This window comes from Geotrypetes seraphini, chromosome 2 (assembly GCF_902459505.1).
Source record: "Geotrypetes seraphini chromosome 2, aGeoSer1.1, whole genome shotgun sequence".
NCBI classification, from domain to species: domain Eukaryota; kingdom Metazoa; phylum Chordata; class Amphibia; order Gymnophiona; family Dermophiidae; genus Geotrypetes; species Geotrypetes seraphini.
The window spans coordinates 412,834,457-412,846,708 of record NC_047085.1 but is presented as its reverse complement, the minus strand read 5'-3'; the positions used below and the strand labels follow the sequence as shown (position 1 = coordinate 412,846,708).

At 43.4% G+C, this 12,252-nt stretch overlaps 1 protein-coding gene across 6 annotated transcripts in view; it reads left to right on the top strand.

Annotated features, from left to right (window-relative positions):
- Positions 1-9,926, top strand: part of GLCCI1 (glucocorticoid induced 1) — a 204,780-nt gene extending 194,854 nt beyond the window's left edge. For all 6 annotated transcript variants that reach the window (XM_033931018.1, XM_033931017.1, XM_033931020.1 and 3 more), the window contains one exon: positions 9,134-9,926. In XM_033931018.1, coding sequence (XP_033786909.1) covers positions 9,134-9,464 — 331 coding nt within the window. In that variant the 3' untranslated portion in view covers positions 9,465-9,926. The remainder of the gene's footprint in view (positions 1-9,133) is intronic.
- The last annotated feature ends 2,326 nt before the right edge of the window (positions 9,927-12,252 follow it).

The window sequence follows — 12,252 nt, the reverse complement described above, 5'->3', positions numbered from 1 at the left end:
AATCTACACCTATGCTGATGACATCCTCGTCCTTCTTGAGACCGACTCGAACCTCACTAATCTCTCAGAGAACATATCCTCTTGTATCTCGAACCTCCAATCCTGGGCCCATACCGTCCAAATGAAATTGAATGAATCCAAAACAAAACTACTCTGGCTTGGCCCAAATTTAGCTCAGCTACCCACCTCAATCCCTCTGTCCTCTGGCTCCACTCTGCAGCTCGAATTCTCCAGCAAGGTCCTGGGCATCATCATTAACTCTACACTGTCCTTCAATGATCACCTCAATTCCCTGGCAAAAAAATGCTACTTCAGCCTACACATGCTGAGGAAAGTAAGATCCTGTTTCCACCAAAAACATTTCGCCGTTCTCGTCCAATCCATCATCCTCTCCAGACTGGACTACTGCAATTCTATCTTCATAAGCCTATCAAAGAAAAACCTCCTCAGACTCCAATGGATCCAAAATGCCACGGCCAAGCTTATCTTTGCAAAAAGTAAATTCGATCACGTCTCACTGCTCCTTTCCAAGCTTCATTGGCTCCCGATAACTTCCAGAGTTCATTTCAAATGCATCTGCCTAACCTTCAAGATCCTCCACGGCATCCTTCCTCCATTAATCCCACTTTCCTGGAATTCCTCAAATCTTAATACCACCAGACCTACCCAAAAATCGAAATTATCCTTCCCCTCATTAAAAGGCATTTCCCACCCAGGAAAACTGGGGCCTTCCCTCTCCTTCAGACTCATCGAGCTTTGGAACAACCTTATCTCCCCCCTTTATAACCTGAGCGTTCTACAACCCTTCCGTAAACAGATGAAAACCTGGCTTTTCTCTAAAACCTAACACTCCCCCCTCTTCTGACATCCTAGTCCTCTAACATTCTCCTCTCATCATCATCTAGCCCTTCCTTGGAGTTCCTTTCTCATTACAATTCCTGTAAACCGTGCCGAGCTCCACAACTATGGAAATGGTGCGGTATATAAATCCAAGGTTTAGTTTAGTTTCCTGCTCTTTTCCTTTGCATCAGGATATTCGGGATTTTGTACTAGCGCAGTGGAATACGCCTGAGGCGCCGTTTCGGTTGGTGCGCACCATGGCTCGTTTGTATCCCATCCCGGAAGGGGATAGGGCTACTTTAAAGTCGCCAGTGGTGGACGCGTTGGTCTCAGCGATTGCTAAGTGGCATACCGTGCCTGTTGAGAGCAGTTCTGCCTTATGGGACTCTGAGGAGCGTAAGTTGGAGACCATTCTTAAGCAGAATTTTGATGTCTCTGCCTTGGGGGTCCAGGCAGCTATTTGTGGGGGGCTGGTGGCTCACGCTTTGTTTTGGTGGGTCGAGCATGTCCTAGATCATGAGTCTGATGACTGGTCCTTGGTGGATCAGGAGGTGGCTAAAATTGAGATGGCTGCCTCGTTCCTCTCGGTTGCTCTCTATGACTTGTGGTGTGGACGTCAGCCAAGTCTATGGCTTTTGGAATGGCTGTGCAGCGTACTGTGTGGCTTCGTGCTTGGTTGGCGGGTATTGCGTCCAAAACTAATCTTACCAAATTTCCCTTTCGGGGGTCTTTTTTATTTGGAGAGGACTTACATAAGTTGGTTCAGACTCTGATGGACTCTTAAGGTGCCCCGCCTGCCTGAGGACTGTGCCCGCCTGGTGTCTCGGGGTGGCACTGCCAGCAGGTGTCTGCGGGAGTTCTGCACATATCGCCCTGGGTGCAGACTGCTCCTTGCCAGGCTTCGGGGTTTTCCCGGGGTCGGTTTTATCAGTGCATGCAGTCTTTTCAGGGGGGCTGGGAATCCTTCCGCTGGTTCCCCCGCTCCCCGTCCTGCACAATGACTATTTGCCGGTGCCCCCTTTGGTTCTGGTTGGTGCCTGGCTGTGTGAATTTTTTTCCCAAGTGGGCCGAGATCAGGTCCAATCAGTGGGTCCTGGAGGTGTTGCGGGTTGGCTATGCTCTGGAGTTTGCCTGCTCTCTGCCAGATCATTTTCTAGCCTCTCTGTGTTAGGCGGCATGGAAGATGCAGGCCTTTTGCCAGACCCTTCAATGCTTGCTCGATCTCAAAGCAATTCCAGTGCCCCCTCAGGAGTGTGGCACCGGCAGGTACTCGATTTACTTTGTGGTGCCCAAGAAGGAGGGGACCTTTCGGCCCATCCTAGATTTAACAGGGGTCAACCGGGCTCTCAGAATTCCCTTTTTCGCATGGAAACATTGCGGTTCAGGTGGGGGAGTTCCTGACTTCTCTAGATCTGACGGAGGCCTACTTGAATGTTCCCATTTGGGCTTCCCAACAGCGCTTCCTTCGCTTTGCAATCTTGGGTCAGCACTATCAGTTCTGTACGCTTCCCTTTGGCCTGGCTATGGCTTCCCGGACGTTCACTACTAAGGTGATGGTGGTCATTGCGGTTGCCTTGCGGTCAGAGGGCATTCTGCTGCATTCCTACCTGGACGACTGGTTAATTCAGGCAATGAGTGCGGACGGAGGGTCTTCAAATCTTTCCATATCTGGATGACTGGCTCATCAAGCATCATCTCAACAAGAGGTTATTGTAGCGACCCAACAGACTATAGCGTTTCTCCAAAGTCTTGGGTTCAAAATCAATTTTCCTAAGTCCCTCCCAAACTCTGCAGTTTATCGGAGCCATACTGGACACTGTTCAACTCAGAGCTTTTCTGCCTCAAACACGTCAAGATGCTCTCATTCACCTTTGTCAACGAGTGTCTTCCCTCACATCAATTTCAGAAAGAGAAATAATGGTTCTTCTCGGTCACATGGCCTCTACAGTTCACGTGACTCCTTTTCCCACACTTCACCTCAGAATCTAAGATATTTTCATTTTAAAAATGACAGTACACTTTTGCACTGTCCATACTGGGCTCCGTGGATGACAATCACCCACATGTGAGAATATCTGCCTGCTGTCCTCAGATAACACTTGCTACAGGTAAGTAACTTTGCTTTTTCAAGTGACAGTATGATTGATAAAACACACTATCCTTCCCACTTCCATGCTGGAAGGGCTGCACATGCTTAGAATGTTTTAATAAATACTGATCTTTGGGAAAATAGTTTTGGGCCTGTACCATTGAATGATATCATCCAGTTGTGTGCCTCATCAATTGCTGTCTTTTGGGGAGTGGGACGGGTACATGATACTGGTGAGCAATTGGTTTATTGTGCTAGGTTACCAGGCAGTCTTCTAAGGGTCTGTCGTCTGTGTATGACAAGACAGTATGAAATGGGCTAGAGGGCTTTGACAGCAATTCTGATTGTTGGAACATTAGGACAATGCCAGGCAGACTTTTATGGTTTGTGTCCTGAAAATGGCAAAGAAAGACTAGAATAAAGTATTTTTATACCACATTCATTGTTGGTTTAATCATAACTTGTTAGTGTGACTGTTGTGCAGACTGGATGGAACATACATAAAACCTATTTAACATGACCTATTTAACACGACCAGTTCCTTCCCAAACTCCACCTACCACAATCTCTACCTCTTTCAAATCTAAAATGTTTCAAATTACCCAACATGTATCACCTCCAGTCCCGACAATTCTTATGTAATTCTTATGACAATTCTTATGTAAAGTTACAACTCTTGTAACCTCCTGGTAAATCTTACGTAATCCGCCTTGAACTGCAAGGTAATGGCAGAATAGAAATCACGTAATGTAATGTAATTCATGTTGTTTTCTAGTGCAGTAGGTGTGCTATTCTGGACTTTAGGTTATTCTCCCCATGCTTGTGAGCCATGCAGAAGGAATCCATTTCAGGTTTTTAACTCTACCTCTTTCACCAGAGGGCTCTGCTGCCCCCTTCAGTTTTTCTTTCTGGTTTTCCTTTGGCACGTGAGCCAGAAGGTGTCTCTTCTGATCTGCTTGGTATATTTCCTTATTACAGTGTTTTTTTTGCAGTGGTGGTTGTTTTTTGGTTTGCCAGAGTTCCCCAGTGCGGTGGGAAAGCTCTGCTTGTGTGGAGAAGAAGCAGACTTGGGGTCTGCAGCTAACAGGCCAATCCCTCTATAGTACCTGTTAACAGGCCTGCAAAAACTTGTCTGAAGTTTCATACCCCTATATGCTTAGCTTGCCTACTGAATTGCAGGTTTATGAGCGCAGTCAGTTAGGCACATGCAGGGGGTTCAACAAGGCTCTTCAGGGTGCTGGCTCCGTTTTCACCTTCCCCCTTCAATTTTGCGGTCCTATGGGGATTGAGGATCAGTCCAGCTTCGATCTGACTGGCAGTCTGAAGATCTTAGCATTTGGAAAGGTGACTCTTTGAGGCAGCGATACTTCTCCCAGATCTAGCTACTTCTTAGGGCTGAGACAGGTTACAGCACCTTCATAGCACATGTCACAAAGAGTAAGGCTTTTACAGCATATGAGAAAAATTGGGGGTGGGGGCAGTGTCTGAAAAAGCTAATTTTAAAGATTTCTGCCACTTCCTATGATGTCCCCCACCTTTAAAATCCAATTTTCAGTTTTTTTGTTTTTAGTTAAGACATTTTTGAGCCATTTTTTATGCCAAATTGCTGCTGCTGTGGTGGCCATCTTGAATTTTCCAATTTTATTCAGAGTTCTCTAGAACCTTCAAAACTCCTTGTTTTGCCACAAAACTGGCTGGGATGGAGTCCTCAGGCTTTTTTACCCCTAATTCATGCCAAAGTTGCGCAGAGTGGATGACAGAAGAGTACCCTTGCGCCAAATGCCACATAGCACGCAAAGGAGGGGGTGAGAGCTTAAGGCTTAGCCTCCCCTCTGGTCTCCATGGCTGAGGAAACATTAGGGAGTCTGCCAGGAGAAAATCTCTTCCAAAGCACTGGAACAGCAGCTTACCATCACACAAAGGCGTGGAAGCTGTGGGTACTCAGAACTGTCTACTAAAGCTTTTTCTCCTGAATTTGTGTGATGTGGAGAGCTTATTTGGACAGCCAGGATCCTCTTAAGAGGTCTGGCAGCAAGCTGGGTAGTTTAGATTGTAAGCTCTTTCGAGCAGGGATTGTTTTCTTCTTCTTTGTGACACTGTGCAGCGCTGCATGCGTCTGGTAGCGCTATAGAAATAATAATATCCTGTTTCACTGAAAATAAGACCTATCCCAAAAATAAGCACTAGCATGATTTTTAAAGATGCTCCTAGTATAAGCCCTACCCCGAAAATAAGCCCTAGTTAATATCGACCCCTGAAGTTCCCCCCCTCAAATGTCTCCGACACTCTCCAACTCCATCCCTGACACTAGTGCTACCCAATTCACCAAAAAAAAAATCAAACTCATCAATTCAGCGACCCCCCCCCCCCCCACCCTGGTGAGACCTGACATACCTCCGCTCTGAGACCTCCTAAAGCAGCGGCACCGCTCTGAATGGGCTGCTTAATGGCCTTCTCTGCTGGTGCCTTCCCTCTACCGCGTCATGATGGGAAGGTTAGTGGGTTTTGCTGCACAGGGGGATGGGAGGGATAGACAGATGCTGCAGAGGGAAGACCCGGCCCCAGCGGGGAAGACTGCGGAGCAGCCCGTTCAGAGCGCTGCCACTTTTGGAGGCCTCAGAGCAGAGGTATGTCAGTCTCACGGTGGGAGGGTTGGTGGGGTTCTGCTGCACAGAGGGATGGGAGGGATGGATAGAAAGATGCTGCACAAGGAGATGGGTGAGAGGGGAGAAAAGATGCTGCACACGGAGGGAAGAAAGGAAAGAGGAAGAATTGGGGTAGAAGAGAGATGATTGTTGTACATGAAAAAAGACATCCCCCGAAAAAAAGCCCTAATGCATTTTTTTTTTTAACCAAAATTAATATGAGATACTGCCTTATTTTCAGGGAAACACGGTAGTAGTAGTAGTGTGAGGGGGCTTGGGCTCCCAGCGTTCATCTGTCTCTATTTCAGAGGCTGGCCAGGATCCTGTGGACTTGTAAGACAGGGACTCGGAAAACAAGGAGTCAGTCTGTATGCCCTTGCTGTCACAGGATAAGTCTTCCCTGCTGGGAGATACAGGGTTACAAACAGGATTGACTACGCGGGAAACAGTGGTGTCCCTTGACAGGGAGAAGACCCTATGGTATGCTGGCTGTTTAACCCTATGGTGCTGTTAGAGCTCTTTACTAATTCTCTGAGGGAGTTACAATTAGACATCCAGCAGGCCCCGTTCATGCAGTGTTCTGTCCTTTGTGGAATGGGAATGCAGCCCACATCCTTTCCCTAGCAAGCAGATATGAGTGTTTTTAGTCATGGAGCACTGGGATGCTCCTGAGAGCTGCTTATAGATAGCAAAATAAATGACTAAGCTGTATCGATGACACAGGAGTGTGATCAGATGTTTGTTCAGCCTAAGATGGATTCCTTGGTGGCACAGGTGACCAGGTGTATGCCCCTACCAAGTGAGGGAGGCATATTCTTAAAGAATACACAAGGATCACAGAGTGGATGTGGTTCTAAAGAGCCAATTTGAAGTACTAGCCTTGGGATTCAGAGCGGCTCCAGCGGCTTCCTTGTGTCATGTGCTTGTTACACAAAGATGCATGGATGTTTCCTAGCAGAGGGCGAGCCTCTGCCCTCAGCTTATGTTGGCAGGAGTGGATTATGTAGCCAATGCTCTCTATGATATCGGAGTCATGAGCAAAGTCTCGGCTTACTCAATCTCAGCCTGCAGAGTGCTCTGGATAAGGCAACGGGCAGGAGGTTCTACCTCCCAAGGTTACGCTCAGCAAGCTTCCCTTTAAAGGTCAAATGTTTGGGAAGAGATCTGGACGATCTTATCACCAGTGTGACAGATAGTTGGCTGAAATTTCTTCCTGACAACAGATAGCGAACTTCTAGAGGTCCGGGATGGTCTAATTTTCATGACTCTAGGTGTTTTCATTAGCACTTAGGAGGAGCTTCATCTTAGAGATCCTTTCAAGGATCGAGACGGATTTATGGGACCTAGGTGAAATCAAACCTCCAGTTCTCATCCCGATGCAACCTCAAAGAAAGCACAATGATGCCAGGTCCACACTTACCCCTGAGGATAGGGGGAAGGCTCTCATAGTATGCGGAGGCCTAGGTGCAGATTTTGCTCATTCTTTGCTGTGGCTTAGGAATGAACTCTTGTACATTTCCTCCATGACCCACAATAGGTCAAATAATCCACAGAATTGCAAATCACCCAGGAAAATTGGTCTTCTTGGCTCCAGATTGGCCTAGTAGGCCATGGTATGCGGATCTAGTACGTCTGCAGAGGGGCAAAGGTCTCAGATAGCAGGTACAGCTCAATCTTCTTTCTCAGGGCCCAGTAGTCATAAAAGATCTGTATCACTTTGGTCTTACATCATGGCTTTTAAGCACACGGCTTTAGTTCACAAAGGATATTCAGAGATAGTCATTGCTACTCTCTTTAGAGCCACGAAGCCTACCACAGTTTTCGCTTAAGCTAAGGCATGGGAGCCTTTCCATTAAGGAGAAGATGGAACTGTTTGCTGCTCTGATTGCCGTGGTATTAGCTTCCTTCCAAACGGGTCTAGACAAAGGCCTTGCAGTGACATCACTTTGGGTACAAATGGAAGGCTCGTATTTCTCCCCTGGTTTCTCAACCGGACATAGCCAGTTTCCTGAAAGGGATGCTAAGGCTCAGACCAGTGGTAAAACATTTGTTTTCTATGTGGAACCTCAACATGGTCTTGCTTGGTCTCAGCCAAGCTCCATATGAGCCTCTTCAGGTCCTTGATGGATTTTGTCATCAAGACCGCCTTCCTTGGAGCCATTACGTCAGTGAGAAGTCTCAGCAGTTACATCCTGTATGAGCCCTTCCTCAAGATAATTTATTTTATTTTTATTTTTTCAATTTTCTATGCCGTTCTCCCAGGGGAGCTCAGAATGGTTTACATGAATTTATTCAGTGACTCAAGCATTTTTCTCTGTCCTGGCAGGCTCACAATCTATCTAATGTATCTGAGGCAATGGGGGGGGGAGGAGGGGATTAGGTGACTTGCCCAGGGCTACAAGAAGCAGTGTGAGTTTGAACCCACAACATCAGGGTGCTGAGGCTGTAGCTTTAACCACTGCGCCACACTCTCCCCTTGCACATGGTCCTATCCTTTTTGCCAAAGGTGGTTTCAGCATTTCATGTCAATCAATTAGTAAGATTACCAGCTTTCCAATCCACAGGTCAAAGAAAAAAAAAAAGGACCAGATTCTCAGAAAGCTGGATGTGTGAAGAGTTCTACTATGTTATCTAGAGGTTATTAATGAGCTCTAACTGTCTGACCATCTGTTTGCTAGATGTGGTAGACCAGCATCCAAGGCTACCATTGCCAGAAGGATATGCATGGACATCTCAGCATATATTGTCTGTGGCAAGCGATTACCAGTCTCCTTGAAAGCGCATCTGATGAGAAACATGGCTGCTTCTTAGGTGGACGCTCGGGTAATTTTGCCCGAAGAGATTTGTAGGGCAAAGACCAGGTCTACCCTACAGATATTCAGTGTAGACATGGCGGCATATAAGGACACCGTCTTCGGGTTCTCAGTGTTATGAGCAGGCGCAGAGGTCCCGCCCTAGATTTCTAGGACTGCTTTTGTATGTCCCTACAGTCCAGAATGGCACATGTTTGCACTAGAAAAAGAGATTAGGTTCTTACCTTGCTAATAACTTTTCTAGTAGATAGGTGTATCATTCTGGAGCCCCACTGTCAGTTATTTTTCCGCCTGCCTACTGTCTCAGATAATTCAAGTCAAAACTGAGATTTGATGTCAGGCAGACTTCAAGGGTATGAAGAATAAGCTATTGCTATAACATATTGGGAAATGTTGAGCGGTTTGGTTATTTCAATGTTTGAATTGTTCAGTTTCAGTGTTTAGCACGTTTGTTACATTTTTCAGAGCAGAATAGAGGTATTTCGGGTTATCGCCTGCTTTGGTACAAACTGAAGGGGGCATCAGAACCCTCAGGTGAAGGAGGTGGAGTTGAAAATTTTGAGTGAATTCCTTCTGCACAGTTTGCAAGCATGGGGGATCCTACAGTCCAGATTGGCACACCTATCTACTAGAAAATATATTAGTAAGTTAAGATCCTAATGTCTTTATCTGCCTTCCACTGTATTACTATGGTTACATATCTGATTCTTGCCAGTGAATTGGATATTTTTTTTTCTTTTTCTAAGGTGTCGTCAACCTGTCTCAGCACCACTTTTTTCATGTCCTGACAAAAACAAGGTTAATTTCATCCCTACTGGATCAGCTTTCTGTCCTGTAAAGATTCTGGGACCCTTGCTACCTACTCCTGACCTAATGCTCAAGAACTCTCCAATCTCTAGCCAAAGCACAGCTTTGAGCACTATGACAGTTGAGCATCTTTCCTCTCAGGTTGCCACGTCATCTCTTTCTGATAACTCAACCAGCACAACAGACTCCATAGAGGCTTCAGTACAACAGGCCTCCTGGCAGCTTCAGACTGAAGAACACTCCGCCACTCAATACTATATAACAAATTAATTCTGGCAGAGCAGGTCTCTGTCCTGAGAAACATGATTGGAGCCTAGGTCTCAAACAACTACGTGTGGAGAAGTGACGTGCTTTCTAGAAGAATAAAAATGTTACCATTTGCTTAGTGTGTCTAGTAACACTGTACTTGGCAGGGACAGAACTTCTATTCAGCATAACACTTGCAACACACATACTCAAAATGCATCATTCAACAGTTTAAGTGGAAACTATGCATTTCATAGTATGTCTGATCAGGTTAGTATGATGTCCTGTGTTATTTTATCCAAATTGTACAGTATAAATAAGCTGACTATATAAACTAAAGCCTATCTAAATAGAAATTGCTGTGTTGTGTCCTATGGAGAATACTGTACTTCAGGATTATGTTTACAATTGATCCAGGTGTGTGTTTCTAACTTCTGTAATACAATGCAAAAAAAAAAAGAAAATTGCATATCCGTCCCATAGAACTATGGCTACAACAGTTGCACAGTGCCCACCCTAATGCTTCTGTTGAAGTTTAAACTCAGGTAATTTGGAATGTAAATCATTTTGGAATATGAACGTCTATTGCTAAACAGCTAAAGAGGGAACATTACTCTTTTGCCTTTATTTTATGCATTTAACCTTTCCTCATTACATTCCACTTTTTTGGAATTAGAAGTGCATTCAGTTCTGGGCATGGTCCCTAGATCTACATGAATATGAGAAGAACCAGCAAACCTGTGATGTATAACATCACTTTCACTTGTGGTTATAAGTAAAGTAACAACTGCATATACCTTAAACTGTATGTGGCATTTATAAAGTTTCAGGTGTTGCTCAGTTAATGACTGTTAATACGATGTTACAGATTAAGTTCAGTACCAGGCTGTACATACAGAACATTCCACTTTATGTATGGATCTAGAAGATTAAGGAGGTGTAAGTCTGATTTTAAGAGAATTTGCAGGTATACTGGAGGTTCTTAACCCTTTCCCAGTCCTTCGTGTCTACAGTGGCAGTTAAAAAAATGAATTGTTGCTGTTGATTACAAATTAATGTTTAGTTTCTCTTTTGGGAATGTAACTTTGCCAGTAGAATTATACAGTGATAAGTTTCTGAATAATTGATATAGCACTTAGTTATGTAGTCCATACACTGGCCTTCAAACCAAAATGCAAAAGGCACCACGCAGGGACTTCAGCAAATTAAAAAAGCAATAATTAAAGCCTCTCTTGATTATCCATAATGGTTTAAATCTGTTTGAAGGGAATATGGAAGCCCTATAGCATAGATGAATTTTGCCAGCATGAACTCCCAGAAGCACCAAATGTAGTATAAAATCAGGAAATGTTTGTAAACTTTGCATTTTGGTGATTTCTGTGAGTGAAATGGTTTTCAGACATTTACCAATGTGTGAAGCAAGATCATCAAAGCAAAATAATTTTTTTTACGTCAGTTGCATTGCTTGTGGCTGTATATTCTTGAGTAAAGATTATCTTGTTTCAAATTGAAGGGTAGTAGCCTGGTTGTTGGTAGAGTGCACAAACCTTGCCCTCTGATTTTATTGGGGTAGGAAGGAATTGGCAAAAAAGCAGCCTTTGAACTACTGAAAAATGGCTATTTTTGTAGTTTTCCATAAAAAGTGTTCATTTTCTGCCAGTACTAATTAATATAGAGCAGAAGAAAAAAACATGGTTCATTTCAGCCATTTTCACACATGGAATGTTTAACCCTTTATTTGGCATTGTTGCACAGAAGCAACGTGTGTCTTCTATGGCTCTTATGGGAGATCTGCATCTCCAAATGCCTGTTTACTTGACACTTGCTCTCATTCAACATCAAGTTATGTAAAGCAGCCGTTTCACCATCTGCCAATGAAAGGGTTAAAAAAAAAATACCTTTTTGGAACACTGATCTAATAAAACACTCTTGATTCTGGCTTTGGTGACAGAAATATATTATGCCATGTTGTAGACTAAGATTTAAATTTAAAAAAAAATAGTAGCACTTAAGGTAAAAGTTTATCTTAAACTTTAACATTTTTAATCTGAAAGTTTACCTTTGAGTGGTGACTTATCGTACATATCTTAATTATATAAAAAAAAAAATGAATTGAGTATTAATCTGAAACCATTTTCTGTTACATTGGTGTTAGTTTTCTGGAAAAGCTAAACTACTGGACTGGATTCTTGGCCAGTATATATAAACTTGATATGACATATATTAAGAATGCTGATTTTTTTTTTTTTTTTAAAATTCTCCTGGGAGAAACTAAATATTGTCTGTGCGCATTTGTTTTCAGAATATTTGAGTTTTTGAACCAAATGTGGTAAAATGTTAGTGCTAAATAGATTCCCAGCAATTGTTGAATTACAAATGTATCCTACAACCAGATGTAGACATTTTTGTCAAAAATTTGTTTAAAAAGTTTGTACATAATTGTACTGTTATTTCTAGCCGCTGTACTGAACAGTATTCAAGTTACCACACAATATTGCTTTAAACTAATGTGTGGCTTTTGTTTTGTATTTTTTTTTCATTATAGCCTTTTGTGTGTCTTATTTAAATAAAATTATTAGAAAAAATGGACAGTTTGGTTTACTTCATTTGAAACGAGTTTCAAAGCAAAACAATGGAAAATAAAATTACCCTAGTTTGTGACTTTATGAAAATATTTTTATATTAAAGTTGTTGGAGGCTTTTAGATCTTCCTAGTCAAATGATAGTTCTCCAGTTGAAATGTGTGAGTATACTTGAGATGTTTTCTTTTCACTTTTTTCCATAGAAATTGCTAAAAGTGCTTAATGTCTCT